This window comes from Sphaerodactylus townsendi, linkage group LG05 (genome assembly GCF_021028975.2).
Source record: "Sphaerodactylus townsendi isolate TG3544 linkage group LG05, MPM_Stown_v2.3, whole genome shotgun sequence".
Lineage (NCBI taxonomy): Eukaryota > Metazoa > Chordata > Lepidosauria > Squamata > Sphaerodactylidae > Sphaerodactylus > Sphaerodactylus townsendi.
The window spans coordinates 75,927,670-75,946,045 of record NC_059429.1 but is presented as its reverse complement, the minus strand read 5'-3'; the positions used below and the strand labels follow the sequence as shown (position 1 = coordinate 75,946,045).

General features: G+C 41.6%; 1 protein-coding gene across 21 annotated transcripts in view; it reads left to right on the top strand.

Moving 5' to 3' along the window:
- Window positions 1-18,376, top strand: part of PTPRF (protein tyrosine phosphatase receptor type F) — a 623,992-nt gene that overhangs the window by 214,818 nt on the left and 390,798 nt on the right. For all 21 annotated transcript variants that reach the window (XM_048497079.1, XM_048497096.1, XM_048497095.1 and 18 more), the window contains one exon: window positions 18,205-18,363. In XM_048497079.1, coding sequence (XP_048353036.1) covers window positions 18,282-18,363 — 82 coding nt within the window. In that variant the 5' untranslated portion in view covers window positions 18,205-18,281. The remainder of the gene's footprint in view (window positions 1-18,204; window positions 18,364-18,376) is intronic.

Below are 18,376 nucleotides of genomic sequence, written 5' to 3'. Positions count from 1 at the left end.
TAATATTTTCATCTTTTAATTCTTCTGATCATAAAAGATGTATCCTTCAGCTTTTTGTGAATGTGGATAATTAAAACCTCAAAGATTAAAATAGGCAAGTTCTAATAGAGCTTATCAGTGTGAGAAACTTTCCTGTTATCATCCCCTCCAAACCATTCTTCTAGGGAATCATTCGATCTAGCATAGTCCTTCCCTCTCATCCACGTTAGGCTTGGTCATTCGGTAAACCCGTATCACAGAAAAACCTGAAGAAAACCATATTGGGTAACTGAAACTGAGAACCGGCATTGTGTAGTGGTTAAGAGCGATGGACTCTAGTCTGGATGACTGGATTTGATTCCTCACACCTCTGCTTGAGTGGCGGACTCTTATCTGACAAACTGGATGTCTTTCCCCGCTCCTACACATGAAGCCTGCTGGATGACCTTGGGCTAGTCACAGACTTTCAGAACTCTCTCAGCACCACCTACCTCGCAAGATGTCTGTTATGGGGAGTGGAAGGGAAGGAGTTTGTAAGTTGCTTTGAGACTCTTTATAGGAGAGAAAGGTGGGCTACAAATCCAAACTCTTCTTCTTCAGTGCCTGTTCATATCCTGTTTCTCTGAAAATAAGACATCTCCTGAGAAAAAGACGTAGTAGAGATTTTGCTGAAGTGCTAACTATAAAACATCCCCCGAAAGTAAGATGTAGTAAAGTTTTTGTTTGGAAGCATGCCTGTCGAACAGAACACCAGAGCATGCAGCTGTGGAGTGGAAAAATAAGACATCCTCTGAAAATAAGACATAGCGCAGTGATGGCGAACCTATGGCACGGGTGCCAGAGGTGGCACTCGGAGCCCTCTCTGTGGGCACGCACACACAGAGTTCATCATGTGGGGGGCAGAAAATCACCCCCCCACACACACAGAGACACATCTAGGCTGGCCTGGGCCACTGAGCATGACGTGCGCGCACCGCGGTGAGCAGGGAGGACTCGGCTGGCAGGCCTGGTGCCTATGCTCCAGGTGGCTGCTGCCCGGGGGGGGGGGGCACAGAGGAGGCAGAGATGCTAGAGTGGCACAGAGCGGTGCACGCGGGACTTGCTGGAGGCTAGAGCAGACTGGCCCCTGCTTGAGCGGGTGGGGCTGAGGAAGAGGGAGCCAACCGTTTTTTTCTAAACTAAAACCTCAGCATTCAGGTTAAATTGCCGGGTTGGCACTTTGCAATAAGTAAGTGGGGTTTGGGTTGCAATTTGGGCACTCGGTCTCAAAAAGGTTCGCCATCACTGACGTAGCGCATCTTTGGGAGCAAAAATTAATATAAGACACTGTGTTATTTTCGGAGAAACACGGTATTTCATCAGACCTATCAAACCTGTTTCATTTTTAGCTGTTCACACCACACCTGTTCTAAATGGTGTATTGCCCTGTTCTGCATGACAGCTGGTGTTCCAAATTGGATTTGTCAGGGCGCTCTCTTGCTCATCCTCCTGATCCCCAAAATAGGGCTGCAGTCACTAGTCCTATTTACTTAAACGCTGACTTGAAGCTGGTGTCCATTGGGAGTAGTGTAAGGAGTGAAACTGCTTCTCTACAGGTGAATACTCAGTGTTTAATGGAGCACATGGCTTGGGAGTCATATTAGATCTTGGGAGTCTCTCGCATGGCTTGGGAGTCATATTAGATCTTGGGAGTCTCTCGCATGGCTTGGGAGTCATATTAGATCTTAGTCTTTGACTGAAAGAACAGGTGAAAAATTCATTTGTTGGTGAAAATGTTTTTGTCAGTTGCAGATGGCTTGGAAGCTGGGTTTTTTTCTGCAGGCACTGGCTTGGGCCTTGCTGACCCAAGCTTCAGTAACCCCGAGACACGATTATTGTACAGCACTCAATATGGTGCTGCCATTGAAGTCACCTTTGGAACTCCATCCAGTTAAAACAGGTGGCAACTTGTTTATGTCTGGGGGCCAGTGGGAACATACAACATCTGTTCTTAGGTCCTTGAGCGGGCAGCCTATTTGTTTCCAGATACAATTATAAAGGCACTGACTCTTACCTTTGAAACCGTTCTTGATCTCAGACATATTTCAAAGGCTTTTTATTTTTGCCTGTGCAGCTTTGCTTCTCCCTATAGACCCTCCTTGTTGTCCTCTCTATTGCCAAAGTTTGATCAGCTACTGCTTGGACTGCTGCCCCACCTTTCTCCCAATCTGAATACATATAGATCCAGACAGTAGTCATGTCCCATACCTACGGAGAAAATAAAAGGTTAAAAAATTCGGCATTTTCATCCATGTCTGAAGGTGGTATACTGGGAACTGACAAGCAACCTGGATAGACTTGGATATTAGAAACAAAGAGCTGTCTTGATGGTCAGTGGTGGCACAGTGTTGATTTTGCTTTAACCTTCTGCTGCTAGAAGAGATGTAGTTGCAGTATGTGGAGTGCCTCGATTTTGCTTTGCCTTGAAAAAGAAAGCTAATACTGGAAGATTTGCTTCATTTCTTTCACATCATTAAATTTATTTTGTTTTTCTCTCTATATATAAAGCTTTTGCCTTCAGGAATGTAAGTTTTGGCAACCAACAGAATGAATATAGCTTTCCTTCTAAGTACTGTAAAAGTGTGTGTGTGCATGTTGAATTGGATCATAATGATTCCAAATGTACATTTCAGCACATTAATGCCTGAATGGATTGAAAAATCAACTAGCAGTAACTTTACTCCTTCAGCAAAGCCAGTGAAAAACTTACTGAAAGCCTTCCCAAAAGGCTGCACATTCTATATCCCCTTTAGGTATCATGCAAGGTCACTTTAAGACTGTAGTGTAGAAAGAGAGGGCGAATAACTTCAGTAGCTATGCAATGACACTTCTGCAGATAGCAGATAGATTTTTTCAAAAGTCTTTCCATTTACTGTCAGCAAAATCTTCATTATAAAAGGCCACATTCTTTTGTGAGGTACATAACTCATTGTGGTGGATCTTCTCATACAATCCAGGTTTATCTTGAATCATTCTATTAACAGAGGATAGTTCCCCTGGTGAAGAAAATGTGTGAAAGTTGCGAGGCATAACTGAGATACAAGAAAAACATGCTTGAACTTTGTGATAACTGGCGCTTGAGTGGATTTTTTTTAAAAGGTATGTTCCAGTCTGGCATTTTGTAGATAAAGAGGAGGGAGGTAGAATTTGAGGGAAGTTGAGCTTTGTAGGTTTTTCAGGCTGCTGTGGCTACCATCTGGTGTTTTAGCTCCTAATGTTCAACCGCATATATGGTTGGCATCTTCAGAGGCATGTCACAGCAAGATGCGTCACAGAGAGAAACATATCTTACTGTGACATGCCTCTGGAGATGCCAGTTACGGAAATGTTAGGATTTAAAACCACCCGGTCAGAGCCACACAGCCCAGAAAACCCACAACAACCATTTTGATTGTTGTATGTACATGCATTGGTGTAATAATTTTCTTTTTTTGCTGAAATGAAGTTATATATTTTGTAATATCCTTATTTATGGTCTTGCTGCCAAACTGCTAGATTTATGGTTTTTGTGGTTACTAGTATTGTAGCCCGCCACAGGTGAAACTTGGCAATGCCTGTGGTAGAGTTGAGCTCTTAACATATATTTGAACCTCCAAACAATAAAGAAATGTGGAAAGATGGAGGTGATGATAAAGTGCCTTTGTCATTTAAGAGCCTTAGGTAATCTTTCCGAAATTTCATCAGTCTTGCTGCTTGTTTGTCTCTAGGCTGTGAGGAATCTGAAGGAATGAAGCCAGAGAACAGTTTTTTGTTGGCCCTACTTTCTATTTTCCAGCATTAAATAGGTGAGATTACAGTTTCTCAATGGTTCTCTGGCATTATGGAAAATAACTATGCTGCAGTCTTGCCCGCCTTTGATCTTATATTCAGTAAGCATTCAACATTCACATAGGACAGACACTGCGATGTACTTGCCCATATGGTAATTTTACAATGTGTATGCAGAGAAAATAGAAAAATTATAGGAACTGCTTGAAGCCTATTTGATAAGGAGACAACTTGCTTGCTTGACCTGTATAACATTGGTCATCATTTAACTCATCTCCTATCCAAGGAGCTTAGGTGTAGACATAAGGAAATCCCATTCCTTCAGTTAGAGAAAGCCAGGGAGAATCTCCAAAGGAGTGAATTCTTGTATAGTAGTAAGCGTGAATGTAGGCTTTGGAAAATACCATCAATGCAATTTGATTATATTATTTGGGGGGGGGGGGATGATCTGTTGTAGTATTATAAACATGTGTGCTAGGATATTTTTGGTCTGAATGTACTTCTGAAAAATACCTTATTGCTATTTTTCAGATATATTTGGGTGATTGAGTGGTTTTGGGAATTTTTTGGATACCAGTAAATTGGTCTCAAAACATTCTAGAAATACTCAGGGCCATCATAGGGTTCCCAAAATTATTTTTCTTCAATTTTACACTGTGTCTGTGTCAATTTCTTCTTGCCACATCTTAGTATTGGCTTACCAGGTGGTTTGGCTTGGATTCCCTCATCTGACACGGTTCTATTGGGCTTGTTAGTTCTGTTTATTTTGGCCAGTGGTTGCTTGTCTTATGTCCGTGGTGGTGAACCTTTGGCACTCCAGATGTTATGGACTACAATTCCCAATTGGCCATGCTGGCAGGCTTGGCTATTGGCTTCTTTTCCCTCCATAAAAAACAATGGAGACATGTTGAAGAGAAGAGTTTGGATTTATACCCCACTTTTTCAACAGTAAAGGAGTCTCAAAGCATCTTAAAAACTCCTTTCCTTTCCATTCCCTGCAGCAGACATCTTGTGATGCAGATGGGACTGAGAGGGTTCTTAGAGAACTGTGACTAGCCTGAGGTGACCCAGGAGACTTGATGTGTAGGAGTGGAGAAACAAACCTGGTTCACCAAATTAGAGTCTACTACTCATGTGGAGGAGTGGGGAACCCAGTTCCACAGATTAGGGTCCACCACTCTTAACAGCATGCTGCCTCAATAAAAGATGTTGAGGGAACCTTATTCAGGGGCCTGTAGCATTGGACCTCTTGATTCAAACTACTTGAGACATGGTGCTCTTTATTTAGCAAACAGACAGGACTAGTTTCCCCTGCAAAGTTGGTGCCATTTGCTTAAAAAATAGCCAGCCCCCTGGAACAATTTCCTATAAAGAATAATGGGCCTGCAAAATTTCAGAATTTTTAAAAATATCCAAATCTGAATACTGAAGTGATATGGGGGTCAGGACTGGTTTCAGGGTTTTCTGGGCCCTGGATGTCGCAGCATAACTGGGACCCCTTCCCCCTTTGGTATCTTCTCCTTTTCCTCCAACCACATTGCTTCCATTTGCCCCCCACTTCTTCAACCACTCCCTTTCCATTTCAATTTGCTTTCTATGATAAAGAGAAATCATACCAAATTGTGCTTTCTTTTTTTAACTTTGTGTAAAACCATAGAAAAGAAAATACATCTTCCATTATTTTATTTGGTGAACATTCAATAAAATTGCTATAATCTGTGTAAGAGCAACAAAAAATAACCTGAAAAATCCTCAGTCTTAAAGTCTAAAACGTTTAAACAAAACTTTTAAACAAAAAGTTACATTTTTGATACAGCTTTTTTAAACCTCCAACAAATATCACAATCTATATCTTTAATTGTTGGTTTTGTAGCTAAGTAATTTTTTAAAATTTATTGTTTATTTTGTTGACTGCCTTAAGAGCCCTAATTGGGTACAAAGATGGCTAAGTATTTTTTTTCCTGTGTGTACCCAGAATGTAAGATGTGTACCACAAGAAACTATGTCTAATGAACTGACTGGCTGTGGCAACTGCAACAAAACTGATTTGACAGCACCTACTCCAACAGTAGCTCTCCAAGTTCACCACCATGTCTTCAATGCAGTCCTACATGGAACTGCACAGGTCAGCCATGGAAATCTGACCAGAGGGCTTCCAGAGGCTTTTGATCGCTTGGAGCACTCTCCTCCTTCCATCTGTTCTTCACCACTACTAGCGCCTGAGATTTCCATGCTGCTCCAAAAGTATGCCTTAAGTTATTTCAGCCCTCCCATTTATTGATTGGTTGATTTGATAAAACTGGATTTTTATTTCAGATATTTCCTTGTTGATAAGAAGGGTGGTAGTAAGAGATCTATCTTGGACCTCCAGTATCTTAATGAATTTTTATAATACCGACATTAGGATGCTTTCCCGTTCACTCTTTCCTTATTGTTGGGGGAGTTTATCAGAGCAGAGTTATACACCATTTGACAAAAGGCCAATTAGATAAGTACATGTGAATGAATAAGTACATGTAAATAGCCCAATCCAGGGTTCAACATTTTACAGTCATTATAATGGCATAAAGTTCACATTATATTTGCATGTACTTATCTATTTGGCTTGTCAGTATTTCTGGATAAGACTATTGTTATCTTGAATATATGGTTAAACAGATATGCACAGTGGCGTAGGAGGTTAAGAGCTCGTGTATCTAATCTGGAGGAACCGGGTTTGATTCCCAGCTCTGCCACCTGAGCTGTGGAGGCTTCTCTGGGGAATTCAGATTAGCCTGTGCACTCCCACACACACCAGCTGGGTGACCTTGGGCTAGTCACAGCTTCTCGGAGCTCTCTCAGCCCCACCTACCTCACAGGGAGTTTGTTGTGAGGGGGGAAGGGCAAGGAGATTGTAAGCCCCTTTGAGTCTCCTGCAGGAAAGAAAGGGGGGATATAAATCCAAACTCTTCTACCTCTTCTTCTACTACTTAGCACTTTATTTCACTGTTTGCACTTGCACTTTTGTTAATTCAATACTTGCACAAGAGCCTTTGAGCCAGTTCATATTTGGTAGCCTGGGTACGGTGATGTTCTCCATTTGTAGGTTCCAGATGTACACTATATCCATTTTGTGTAGTTTGGTTTTCCTGTAATCCAGTCCAAATGCCAGATTTAGACAGGTGTAAGTAGTATTGTAAAAATGTTCCATACGGAAGTCCTGTGCCTCTAAGTGGACATGCTTTGTCCGCTGCTCACAGTCCCAAGATCTAGAACCTGAAACCTGTCCTCTGACATTTTTCAGTATTTTTTGTACTTCTTTTATCAAGGTTCAAGTTGGAATGCAAAAACTTCCTACAGTTTTTGCATTCCACATATCTGTTATCCCTTATTATGCATTCGCAGCAACTGATTCCAAAAGACTTTTGAGAGACCTAACAATCCTTTACCCTGTGTTTAAACCTCCTTTTTTTGTTTAGAGTTGTCTTAAGTTTTGGCACAAATTATACATAAACTTTTTGAGCCACTGGCAATGTCTAACTTGTTGCTTTTATCTTTAAAAGTTGCCTTTCTGGTGGTTATCACCTTGGCCAGGGGAATAGGAGAGTTATCTGCTTTCTGACTAGGTTCTCCATTTGCCAGGTTTCACCCTCATAAAGCGATTCTACATCCTAGCTTAGAATTTAGACCTGAGATAGTGTTCCACTTCCATGTGTCCCAGGACATCACCCTACCAGTGGTTTTCCCGAATTCTCCGTCCATGAGCTAACATTCACTCCATATAGACTTGATGTTAGAAGGGGACTTCTTTTTTAATTTAAGTCACACAAATTCTTTTCAGTAAGGCAAAAAAATTATTTATCTGGTTTAAAGGTTTCATGAAGGGTAAAGCTTCTTCTTCCCAAACCATTTCTAATGGGTGGTTTCTGACAGCAGGTTATCCTATGACAGTGCTAAGGTGGATTGTCCATTTCAAGTTAGGGCTCATTCCACTAGGGCCCAAGCATATTTGGCTGCTTTTCTTGATAGGGCTGACCTTCACAACAGATAGCAACATGGTCTACTCTGTCCACATTTCTCCAACTTTACCCCAGGAGAGATGCAGCTGTTTTATAGTCGTTAGTTCGGTGACAAGCCCACACCCACCTCCATGGTTGGTGAGCTGTCTACTCTGCACTGAAGACACAACAATTAAAACAAAGTTGCACTTACCTGTAACTGTTGTTCATCAAGGGTCTTCTGTGCAGGCATGGTGCCTCCCTCCTTTCCCCACTGTGGGCTACTGTTTCTTCTAATGGTTCTCTTCCACAGCAGTGAAGGGAGGAGCGCTCTTCCCCCCTCCCCTCCTGACCCTTTGGGCAGGAAAGTAGCCCACTCTGAGCTCTGAAGGGAAGACAGAGAGAGCGCTCCAAGCACTAAAAGTCTTTTGGTTAGATCTTTGCAACCGTCCTTATTATAGTGTTTTATTGTATTATCATGTTTTAAACTTGTGTAAGCCGTCCCAAATCCAACTTTGGTTGTGAATGGGTGGGGTATAAATTCAGTAAAATAAAAAAAATTATTTTCCACTGTTGGCTCTCGTTGGCCAGCAGATGACTGACTTCGCCCAGTTTTGACAATGGGCCTGTTTGGGTTACCTGAATGACAAAGAATACTGGTATTTATGCAGGCTAGAAAACTGCACAAGAGCTTTTTGGCTCAGTGAACTTTGCTTATGGTTCTTTGGGGAGAAGATTCTTTTTGTGCTAAGCAGTAATTGCTGGTGATTGATGTTGCTAACTAACTGCTTTTTATCTGCTTGTCTGCTGTGTATAGGGAGCTATTGAGACTGGGGTGTAAAAATGAGAGCTTATTTCCTAAGTAGATTTAGTAAAACTGCTCCTAAATTGGTTATTCTGCATGTTTCCTATCACACACATTTGTTAAATAATCTACTTTGAGAATTTTTTTAATTGAAAGGCGATATATAAATATTTTATCTGCAGATGTCGCATGCAAATTGGTAAGATCAATTACTGCCTGTACAAGTGGTTCTCTGTTATGACCCTCACCTTATGGAATTGCTGGGTCCCCCTCTCTTGGCATTTTACAAACTACACAAAATTGAATTATTCAGGAGGGGCTGTTTACAAAAATAATAATGTGATGTTATTATAGAGTGAGTAAGAAGGATGCTTTAATAAAGTAAAAGAGGTATGGGCTATACTGTTGTTATATTAATTACTATCTTTTGTTGTATGTATTGCCCTGCTATGTAATTTCTGCATTGTTTATCATATCATGTCAATACCGATCCTTTGTTTCAAATTCCTACTTAGTTTCAAATTCCTGTTTCAAAATCCTAATCATATTATATTGTTTATTGGATGTCCTATCCTATTCATTGCATAGACTTTTATGAGTAACACTCCATGAGTCTCAATGAAAAGGCAGACCATACATACTGTAAAAAAATATACTAGACACTGTGTGAGCTGATGGTTTGAGCTAATAATAGTGTAGAATCCAAACTGTGGTTTGAGCTTCTACATGAACATTTTCTATCTGTTCAGTGCTTTTATCCCTTTGTAGAGTGCTGGCCTCTGGAATTGGACCAATGACCACAATTATGAAATCTTAAAAAATAAATGAACTTGGGGAACTAAAGGCTCTATCAGCCATCACCAGGCTGCTTACAGCACTCACCTGGGCCATAGTTTTATCAGGTAGAGGCTGCCAGGGAAAGCAAAATGTAAGAGGGCTGATAAAAGTAGGCAGGCGGGCGGGCGGGCAAGCAGGCAGCCAGGAAAAGATATTTATTTATTTTGAATATTTCTATGTCTTCTCTTCAGAGCCCTGTTCAAGATGGCTTACAGTTCAAAAAGCACAATTCAAAAATGCACATCATTAAAATGCATGGGCATAGAGGCTTCCTTCAGAGAAAGGAAAGAGGAAATAGCGGGGAAAAGGCTAATGAGACCCCCTTCCCCTTCAAGTCCTTGCAGGATCATTGCTTTGGTTTCTGATTTTAGTTTTCCAGCTGATTCTATATGTTATCTATCAACTTGATATCACACCAAACCGTAGTTAATTATGTGATGGTTGAACAGAGCCACAGAATTCATAGCCTACAACCCATGAATTCTTGATTCTTTCTCAAGATAGGAAAGGCTTTCCCCTCATCAGATATATCAACAGAATAGCACACAATTTGTCCTTTCATAGTTGATTCCTGACTAAGAATATGAACGGTCCTTTTTTGACTCCCTGCCTATAATATGCTGCTGTTGTCTTCATCAGTGCAATTGCTTTTGAGAGTATCCAAATCAGGAAGAAGAAAAGATAGAGTGCTGAGACAGAAAAAAAGGGAATTTGATCCAATGAAACAGTATTAAGAGGCATCATTCATTGCTTTGATATGAATGGATCATATATCATGCCAGGAATAAGGTGAGAGGGGTAGTTTTGTGACATTTTAACGGATGATCTCATTGTGAAGCTGTTTCTTTCTGCTAGAGGTGTGGTTTTGTACTCCTCAATCAGTAGTCCCTGATGAGAGTTGAACTTGCTAGGCTTATTCTGCTAAATATAGTATGCATTTCAATTACGGGAAGGCTATGAGGGCCTCAGTTTCCTTATCAAGCCTTTGAAAAGTGAGTTTTGGATTAGAGTGGGTATTAAATGTTCAGTGCTGATTATAGGCGGGCTCACATACCCAAGGGAAGCATACTTTCTAACCCAATAGAACTGTGGTTGTTTAACAAGACTTCTTTCAAAGCCTTGTGCCAGTAAAAAGCCTTGCCTGCTGGGCAATAACACCTTTCAAAGATGATCTCTGCAGGAACAAATATAGTCTTTGATGGAGACCTCAGCATCACAGATACTTTGCTTACCCCCAATATCTTCTCCAAATAGCCTGTCATGCTTTTTGTGAATCTCAAAAAACACAACAAAAAAACCAAGCAATTTCTACCTTTGTCTTAACCTATCAAGTAGAGCAGATCTAGTTGGGGGAACTGCTTAGGAAGAGTAGGAAGGTGTTTCTAAAGCTGTTATTGCCCGCTAGGCAAGTGCAACGTAGATATGTCCGCTAAGAACTGTGATACATTTAGTGTTTATTCCAGTGTTCCTGGCCTCCGTTAACATTGCAATAGATCTGAGGCTGGCATGAATACTTAGGCCTTGTTCACACATGCAGGGGAGATGGCATGGCAGAGACCCAAGTTTATAAAATGGGCTATACAATTTTAGACTTCGGTGAGAGGATCAGTTTGGAACAACCTCATATATTAAAACCTCCCTACAAATAGAAAATGAGTGCATCAAGCAAAAAGGGCATGAAAGTGGTGTAGAATCTTTTGAGTGTGGTGTGTTAGTTTTCTAATTAAATGGGGTTTTTAATATGAACATTAAAACTAAAATCCACCTGCAGTCCATTGTTCCACTTTAGGGTTCTTCCCTATACATATGAAACAAGTTTTTGTAGTTAGTAATGGGATATAGGGTTAAAACAGAAGGAGGTATTCCCTCTTGGGGACATCTTCCACCTATTGATGGTGAACAGGTGAAAATTGGCAAGCACCTTGTTTTATCGTCTCGTACAGGCCTTGATCCATTTGGATACGAGGACTGAATAGCTAACAATGGGTATCTCTTCAGCAACACACACCTTTCTGTCTAAAAAAGGTTTTGAGTGATATTTAAAAATGAATGCCAAGTCCATCCTCATCATATACTGATAACTCATAGTTGATGCAAAGGAACAGCAAGTTCATTGTATATCAGTATGGGTTGGATTGCCTCTACAGGTGATTCTTCAAGATTTCATAGTTTTCCCAGGACAGGATCCAAAGAAGAAGTCCTGTAATTACTTCAGCAGATTGTGCCACAAAGATTAGGCCCCACCAGTCTTTATCAGTTTTGGTATAATACTGCAGTTGCAGAAGAGAACACGCCTGTTAGGGCAAGCAGTAGGCTCACTAGCTTTGAGTTCTGCAAACAAGAGGGAAATCTGCCAATAACATAGTCAAATTGGTGTGTACACTCTACAATATACCTGTTTCTCCAAAAATAAGAGCTAGCATGATTTTTTGGGATTTTTGGAGGATGCTTAAAATATAAGCCGTACTCCAAAAATAAGCCCTAGTTACAGATTCCCTGGCGCAGCTGATCTGGTCACGTGTGGGGTGCAAATTCATGGTGAAAAAAATAAGACATCCCCTGAAAATAAGCCCTGACGCATCTTTTGGAGCATAAATTAATATAAGGCCCTGTCTTATTTTCAGGGAAACCTGGTAGTTAGCAGCAACAACAAAATATGGACTGGTTTGAGATGCTGAACCTGTGATCATCTTCTAGTTGAATGTGTCTTTAGTATAGACTACATGACTGCCCCATTGAAAACAGATATATTGTGAATCTACAGAACAGTTCTATGTAAAAATAAAACTTTTAGTACCCTCAGATAATTCTTTAGTGCTTTTGTTCTAATTAAAACTTCTTTTCCGTCTCTTTCCTCTAGTACTGCTAAAGGGAATCAGGCTGTTAACAGTGGGTCCCAATGACTTGTCTACCATCTAGTGCAGGGGTAGGGAACCTGCGGCTCTCCAGATGTTCAGGAACTACAATTCCAATTGGCCATGCTGGTAGGGGCTGATGGGAATTGTAGTTCCTGAACATCTGGAGAGCCGCAGGTTCCCTACCCCTGATCTAGTGCATGTGTATTGAATTGTTGGAGAGCCCAATCCAGATGGGGACGGAGGACCTCAGGTTCCTCAGTGGTATGAGTAGGAGGAAAATCATGAAATTTTCCTGCCCCTGGGAAACCCCATGGATTTTCGAGACACAAGTTCAGGGGCAGCCACGGTAGAATCCAGGGCTGAAAGCCCGGTGGAAGCTGCCTGCAATTGGGTCCAGCCCTGAGCCTGCCCCTGAAGCACCTCTCTCCCGTCTGCATGCAGTTCCATGCCAGATGAGCTCCATGCCCCCCCCCCCACACACACACAATTGTTTCATGATCCTTTTTTTTGCATGTAGTGTACATGCTGCTGTGTGTGATTCAAGGGGCGATCTGTATATTGTGATATCATTTTGTTCAGCATAGTCACATGTTTTACAGTGTATCATGAAGTCCAGCTTGTGTACTTTCCTTTCATGGTCAGATTTTTAAATTAATATTTTGTGATTCTTCTGAAAGACTGGCTTTTATCAGGTATGCAGTTGACATCTTTCTAAAGATACTTAGTGAATGAAGTCTGTCCTTCCTTGTAGCCAATTGTAGTTGGGTTCATGTTCTTCCCACAGTAACAAATATTTTCCCTGATGCATTGCATTTACTATTATACTTTGCTTAAATTTGGGTTCTTCTAGTTATTAAGGTGTAGCCATGAAAATGCTGACTTTGGGCCCTAAAAGTGCTAAGGATCATTAAGACTTTTTTCCTCCCTCAAAGAGTGAATCTCTGTATAGGTTTATCTGTGTGAAATGACATTCTTATCTTCCATGCAACATTAGACAGGAGTTGCCTATTTCCTCAACAGAGTTCCTAAAATAGGTTTCCTAACTCATTTCTCAGTGGAAAATGGATGTTTTCTTTTTGTCTCAGTCAGAAGCAGCCAGACTCACCAGCAATCTAATGTACCTTGTCCTCGTTTTGGTTTTCAAATTGATACTTAATAAGTTTATGTTTTTCCTTTGTTTAAGTCCCTTGTCTCCCTCCCCCCTCCCATTTATCTGTTCTACTTCTCATTTAGCTTTCTTTCTGCTACTCAAAAATGGTGATCCACTTCTTAGGGGCTTATGGAAAGATTTCAGTCTTCCATTTGGAGATCTTGAAGACAAATAGTTGCTGTTCTGCAAGGAGGAGGCTTGTCGACAGCCTCCTTCATACCTTAATTTCCCAGCTCTTTCGGCAAATCTCTTCTTTTACTTCCATTGCTAGTTAAATATTTGTTCTGAATTTGCAGAAGAGTTACTCAATATATTTCTGTTTTAAAGCTAATCTTCTGTTTTAGAAATGCAACACAAGAATTTCAAGCAAAGTTGTATAAAAATGGTTTGCTCATTTTACATAGTGATAACAAGCTAGCCAGTGAGATCTACCCAAGAAGTAGCTGCTGGACACATTGGCCAGTTCATTTAAAGATGTGAGCTAGGAGCCAAAGGGCCAAAAGTCCTTACCTTATTCCTAAGGCCACACTAAAACTCTATAGGGTTGTTGAAACCGAAAAGGAAAATCAGTCCTAGGAAAGATGTTAAAACACTGGTACTGTTCCTCCTACTCCTTTCTTCCCTGCTCATGAATGAGATGTTGCTCAGAGAAGTGAGGTTGGATGCAGAGGTTGAAGCAAGAAGATATTTTACAATACTATGGTTCATATAGTTGGCAACATTTGCCATTGTTTTTATTTTGTTTTTTTGGCTGCTTCATGTTGAGAGAAAATAGTAAAAATAGCAATCATTTCACTGCTTAAAAAGTAAAATAATGGTTCCCTGCCTTTAACATGAACAAACAAGGTAACCAAGAAAACAAAAAGATAACCAATCAGGGGAGCCTCCTCAAGCAACTTTGTTGCAGTAGATTGAGAACCAGGGTGGTGAAGAACTAAAAACTAGGACTGATCAGACGTGTGCTGAACAAAATTTCCTAGGCCCCTTCTGCACTTTGGGCTCCGTTGTCATCAGTATGCTGATGACACCCAGCTCATTCTTATGATAAAGGGCTGGCCGGCCTCTGCCCCTGAGGCTCTCCAGCATTGTTTTGAAGCTGTGGCAGGTTGGTTGAAGGTGAGCAGACTGAAGTTAAATCCAGTGAAGACGGAGTTTCCTTGGCTTGGCCAGGGCGAGAGATTTATGGACTTCTGGCTGCCAACCTGGATGTTGCAACTATTCATCTAGTTGCATCAGTCAAGAGCCTGGGAGTGATTCTAGACTCCAGTCTATCACTGGAGGACCAGATCACGAGGACTACCAATGGTTACTTCAAGAACAGACTTCTGTAACTCACTCTAAGCTCATCCAGAATGCAGCTGCAGGGCTGCTTACTGGGCCAGCCAGTTGTGAACATATAACACCTGCTTTTAGAGAACTGCACTGGCTGCCGGTCGAGTTCTAGATAATTTTCAATGTATTGGTACTGACCTTTAAGGCCTTAAGTGGTAGGGGATCTGCATATCTTCGGAACCGCATCTCTCCATATTGCCCTACAAGACCCTTCCATTCATCAGAGGGGAACCTCCTAGCAATCCCTGGCCTGAGAGATATCCAGCTTCTGTTGGCATCTTGTTCGAAGTTGTCTTCAATGTTGTGTGGCATGTATGAGGAAGGCATTTATTTCTGATCTGAGCTACACAAGCAGAGAAGTATTTTCATGTATCCAGTTTCAAAACAAAACTACAGCTAAACATTCTTACATTTGGAACTTGCAATTTAGGAAGATAGCCTTAACTTATGCACAGTAACAATAATTGAGAAGAGAGAAAGGGAATTCTCTTTTTGACTTCTAGACCAGTGGTCACCAACCTTTTTTCACTCATGTACTCCTTGGCAACCCATTTCCCTAAAATTGTAACTCCATATTATAAAACCCATTACGTCATTTTTGTGCACCCCCCCCCCCCCCCCAAATCTGGTACGTACCCCTAGGGGTACACATATCCCAAGGAGGGAACCACTGTTTTAGACCCTTACTAATCTCTCAAAGCAGGCAGGGTAAGAACGTTCTTTAAGGTACAACCTTCTATTAACTAAGATGGGTGATTTATTAGGCAATTAGCATTGAAACTTTTAATTGATTAATAACACCTGGCTTTTAATTGGGCCTCTGAATTTAAATAAATTTTCTAATTACCAAATCTACCTTTGTCAAAATACCTTTTTAAATATATTCAACCACAGGGAGGAGAGGAAAAGCAAACCCCATGTGAGATAGGAGCTGCTATGGGAATGGAACTGGGCAAGATTAAGCAGGAAAAGCTAGTAAGATCCAATGCAGTTTTTCAACTGAGGACCATTTGTTTCTGTTTCAAGGGGAATCGCTGGGGGGACATTGAGGTGTGGCCACTGGCAATGGTGTGGCATTGGATTTTTCCAGAAGTGACATCACACCCCTTTGGGAATTGCTGGAAACTGTAAGGTTAGAAGCACACTGGCAGGAAAAACATCTTTATGTTTAAAAATCAATTCCAACACGTAGAATAGGCAATGCGCCTTTTGATCTCAGCCTCACCAGTTAATTGGTGAACAGAGCAAATTTTAATCTGCTGTTGAAGCTGTGATTGGCTGATCTACCAATCAAAGTGATTAAAGAATACAGTTCTAGAGACTGCAGGGAGGACAATAAATGATGATAGAGCGAGCAGGACTACAAAATGCTATTTATGTAATTTGAAGTTTATAAGTTTGTTTTTGGTAGACTTTATAGACATCTTAAACCAGAAAAGTCATAAATCTACACAGCGTGAAATCAGATGTGAATTATTTCCCAAATGTTGGCAATGGATATAAAGGAAACTCAGTTTTCAGAGAAGTCAAATTCCTATAGCATAGATCTGTCAGGTACTAACCACCATGATAGCTCAGTGATGTACTTATGTTAAGATGCAAGATACCTCTGGGAAAGAGGAGAGCAAGTAAACACGAATTTGTCTTTATACACTGCTTGTGAGCTTCCTGGAGACATCTGTTTGACCACTGTGTAAAACAGAATGCTGGATTAGATAGACCCTTAGTCTCATCCAGTAGGGGTCTTGTTACACTAGCTTGCAGCAGTGCTTGACAACAGCCCTGTTGGGTAGGTCAGTATTCAAACATGGTCCACCTTAGACCATTTAGCAGGTTTATGACTGATTCAGACATGATGACTTTCTGTTAACCATTATGATGAAGCACCACTCAAGCTATTTCTGCTTCCTGGATCAAGCACATTTGAATAGTATTTCAGTATATATGTTCTGAAGTGAGGGGTGTTGACAAGCAGTTGACATTATGTACCCTTGATGCATAGTCCTGCTATTTGAATGGGAACGTAGAAAGGCTACAGCATTCATTAAGCCTAAAATCAGTTCCCAACACTGGACATGCACTACTAGTCACTTTGGGTTACTAGTCATTCTGCAGGTGAAACAGGTTGTTTATCAGGAAGTCCCCGTCCTCTTTGTGACCAGGAGGATCTGCCTTTATGATTTTTTGGGATACTCATATTGATCCTCTGGACCTCTCTCTGACAGAGTAACTCCTTTTGTGTTTTTCTGTTTATTTGTATATGCTATTGCATTTTGTTGCGGTTCTTACGTTACATTTGTTTGTCTTGCTGGTGTGTTCTGGCATGTATGCTGGCTCCTGTTTCACATAAAATGTTTGCACTTACTGGGTTGTTGTTTTTTGTCTTAACATAGGTGTAGTATTTTGCCTGATTCTGTTAAGTTCTACAACACTAATAATCTTTTGTTGTTTATTATTTAGTGCTGTGTTAGGGACATTCCCTAATTTCCTAATATTCCTTCATTCCAAGGAACAGCTCATCTTTTTTGTTGTGCGTTCTTACTGGGGGAGTGGCTTTGGAGGTGGAAGTAATCAACAAAGAAAGATTTTTCTTCCCACGGAATATATATAGATATCGATCGATCGATAGATGTAGTTTTCTATCTATCTATCTATCTATCTATCTATCTATCTATCTATCTATCTATCTATCTATCTATCTATCTATCTATCTATCTATCTATCTATCTATCTATCTATCTATCTATCTATCTATCTATCTATCTATCTATCTATCTATTTATTCGATTTCCTATACTGCCAACCCCCAAAGGGCTAGAGCAGGGGTCGGGAACCCGCGGCTCGCGAGCCAGATCGCGGCTCCGGCCATGCTGCCTCTATGGCTCCACAGGTCAGCCCAAGTGGATCTCGGCCTCGGCCGGGTGGTGAGCGGCGGCGCTGACGGTCTCTCATGGCTGAGCCTGGAAAGCCATGGACTTCTTCTTCGGCCTCTGCAAGGAGAGAAGGGGCTGGCCTCGGCCCTGCAGGCCGGGCCAGGCCGAGCCGCCGGGACCTTTCTTTCTCGCCCAATTCCTGCTCCTTTGCAGGGCGGGAAGCTTTCACTCCGCCTCGGGCGGGGCCGGGCTGGTAGCCGCCGAGCCGCCGGGACTCCTCTGCAAGGAGCAGGCGGCTCACCGGGTGGTCGGCCAGGTCGAGTCACGCCAGACCTCGGCTGCAAGGGCCCCTTCTGCCCGGTTGTACAAGTCGGGCCGGGTTCATCTCACTGCCCTGCTGGGTGATGCAGGGGCTGAAATGCGAAGCAAGTGGGCGGGGGAGCGGGGGAGGGTGAGCCAAATGGCTCTTTGAGGGGAAAATGTTCCCGACCCCTGGGCTAGAGAGAGAGGGAAGGTGGGAGGGGGAGAGTTTATGTTTGGATTTGCCCGAGATTTATTCATGTAACTTTTTCTCTTTGGTTTGCAGGATTAAATCTGTATTCGTGACTCTGGATGTATTGACTGCTTGCCTTGGAGTAAAGGTGGCTTGCTCTTCTTTGGAATATGGTGCCTACTTTCAGCATCTCAGTATTTGTTGTGTCAGCGGTGGTTCTCTGCTGTTTGATCTCACTAACGGAGGCAGATAGTAAGTACAACTC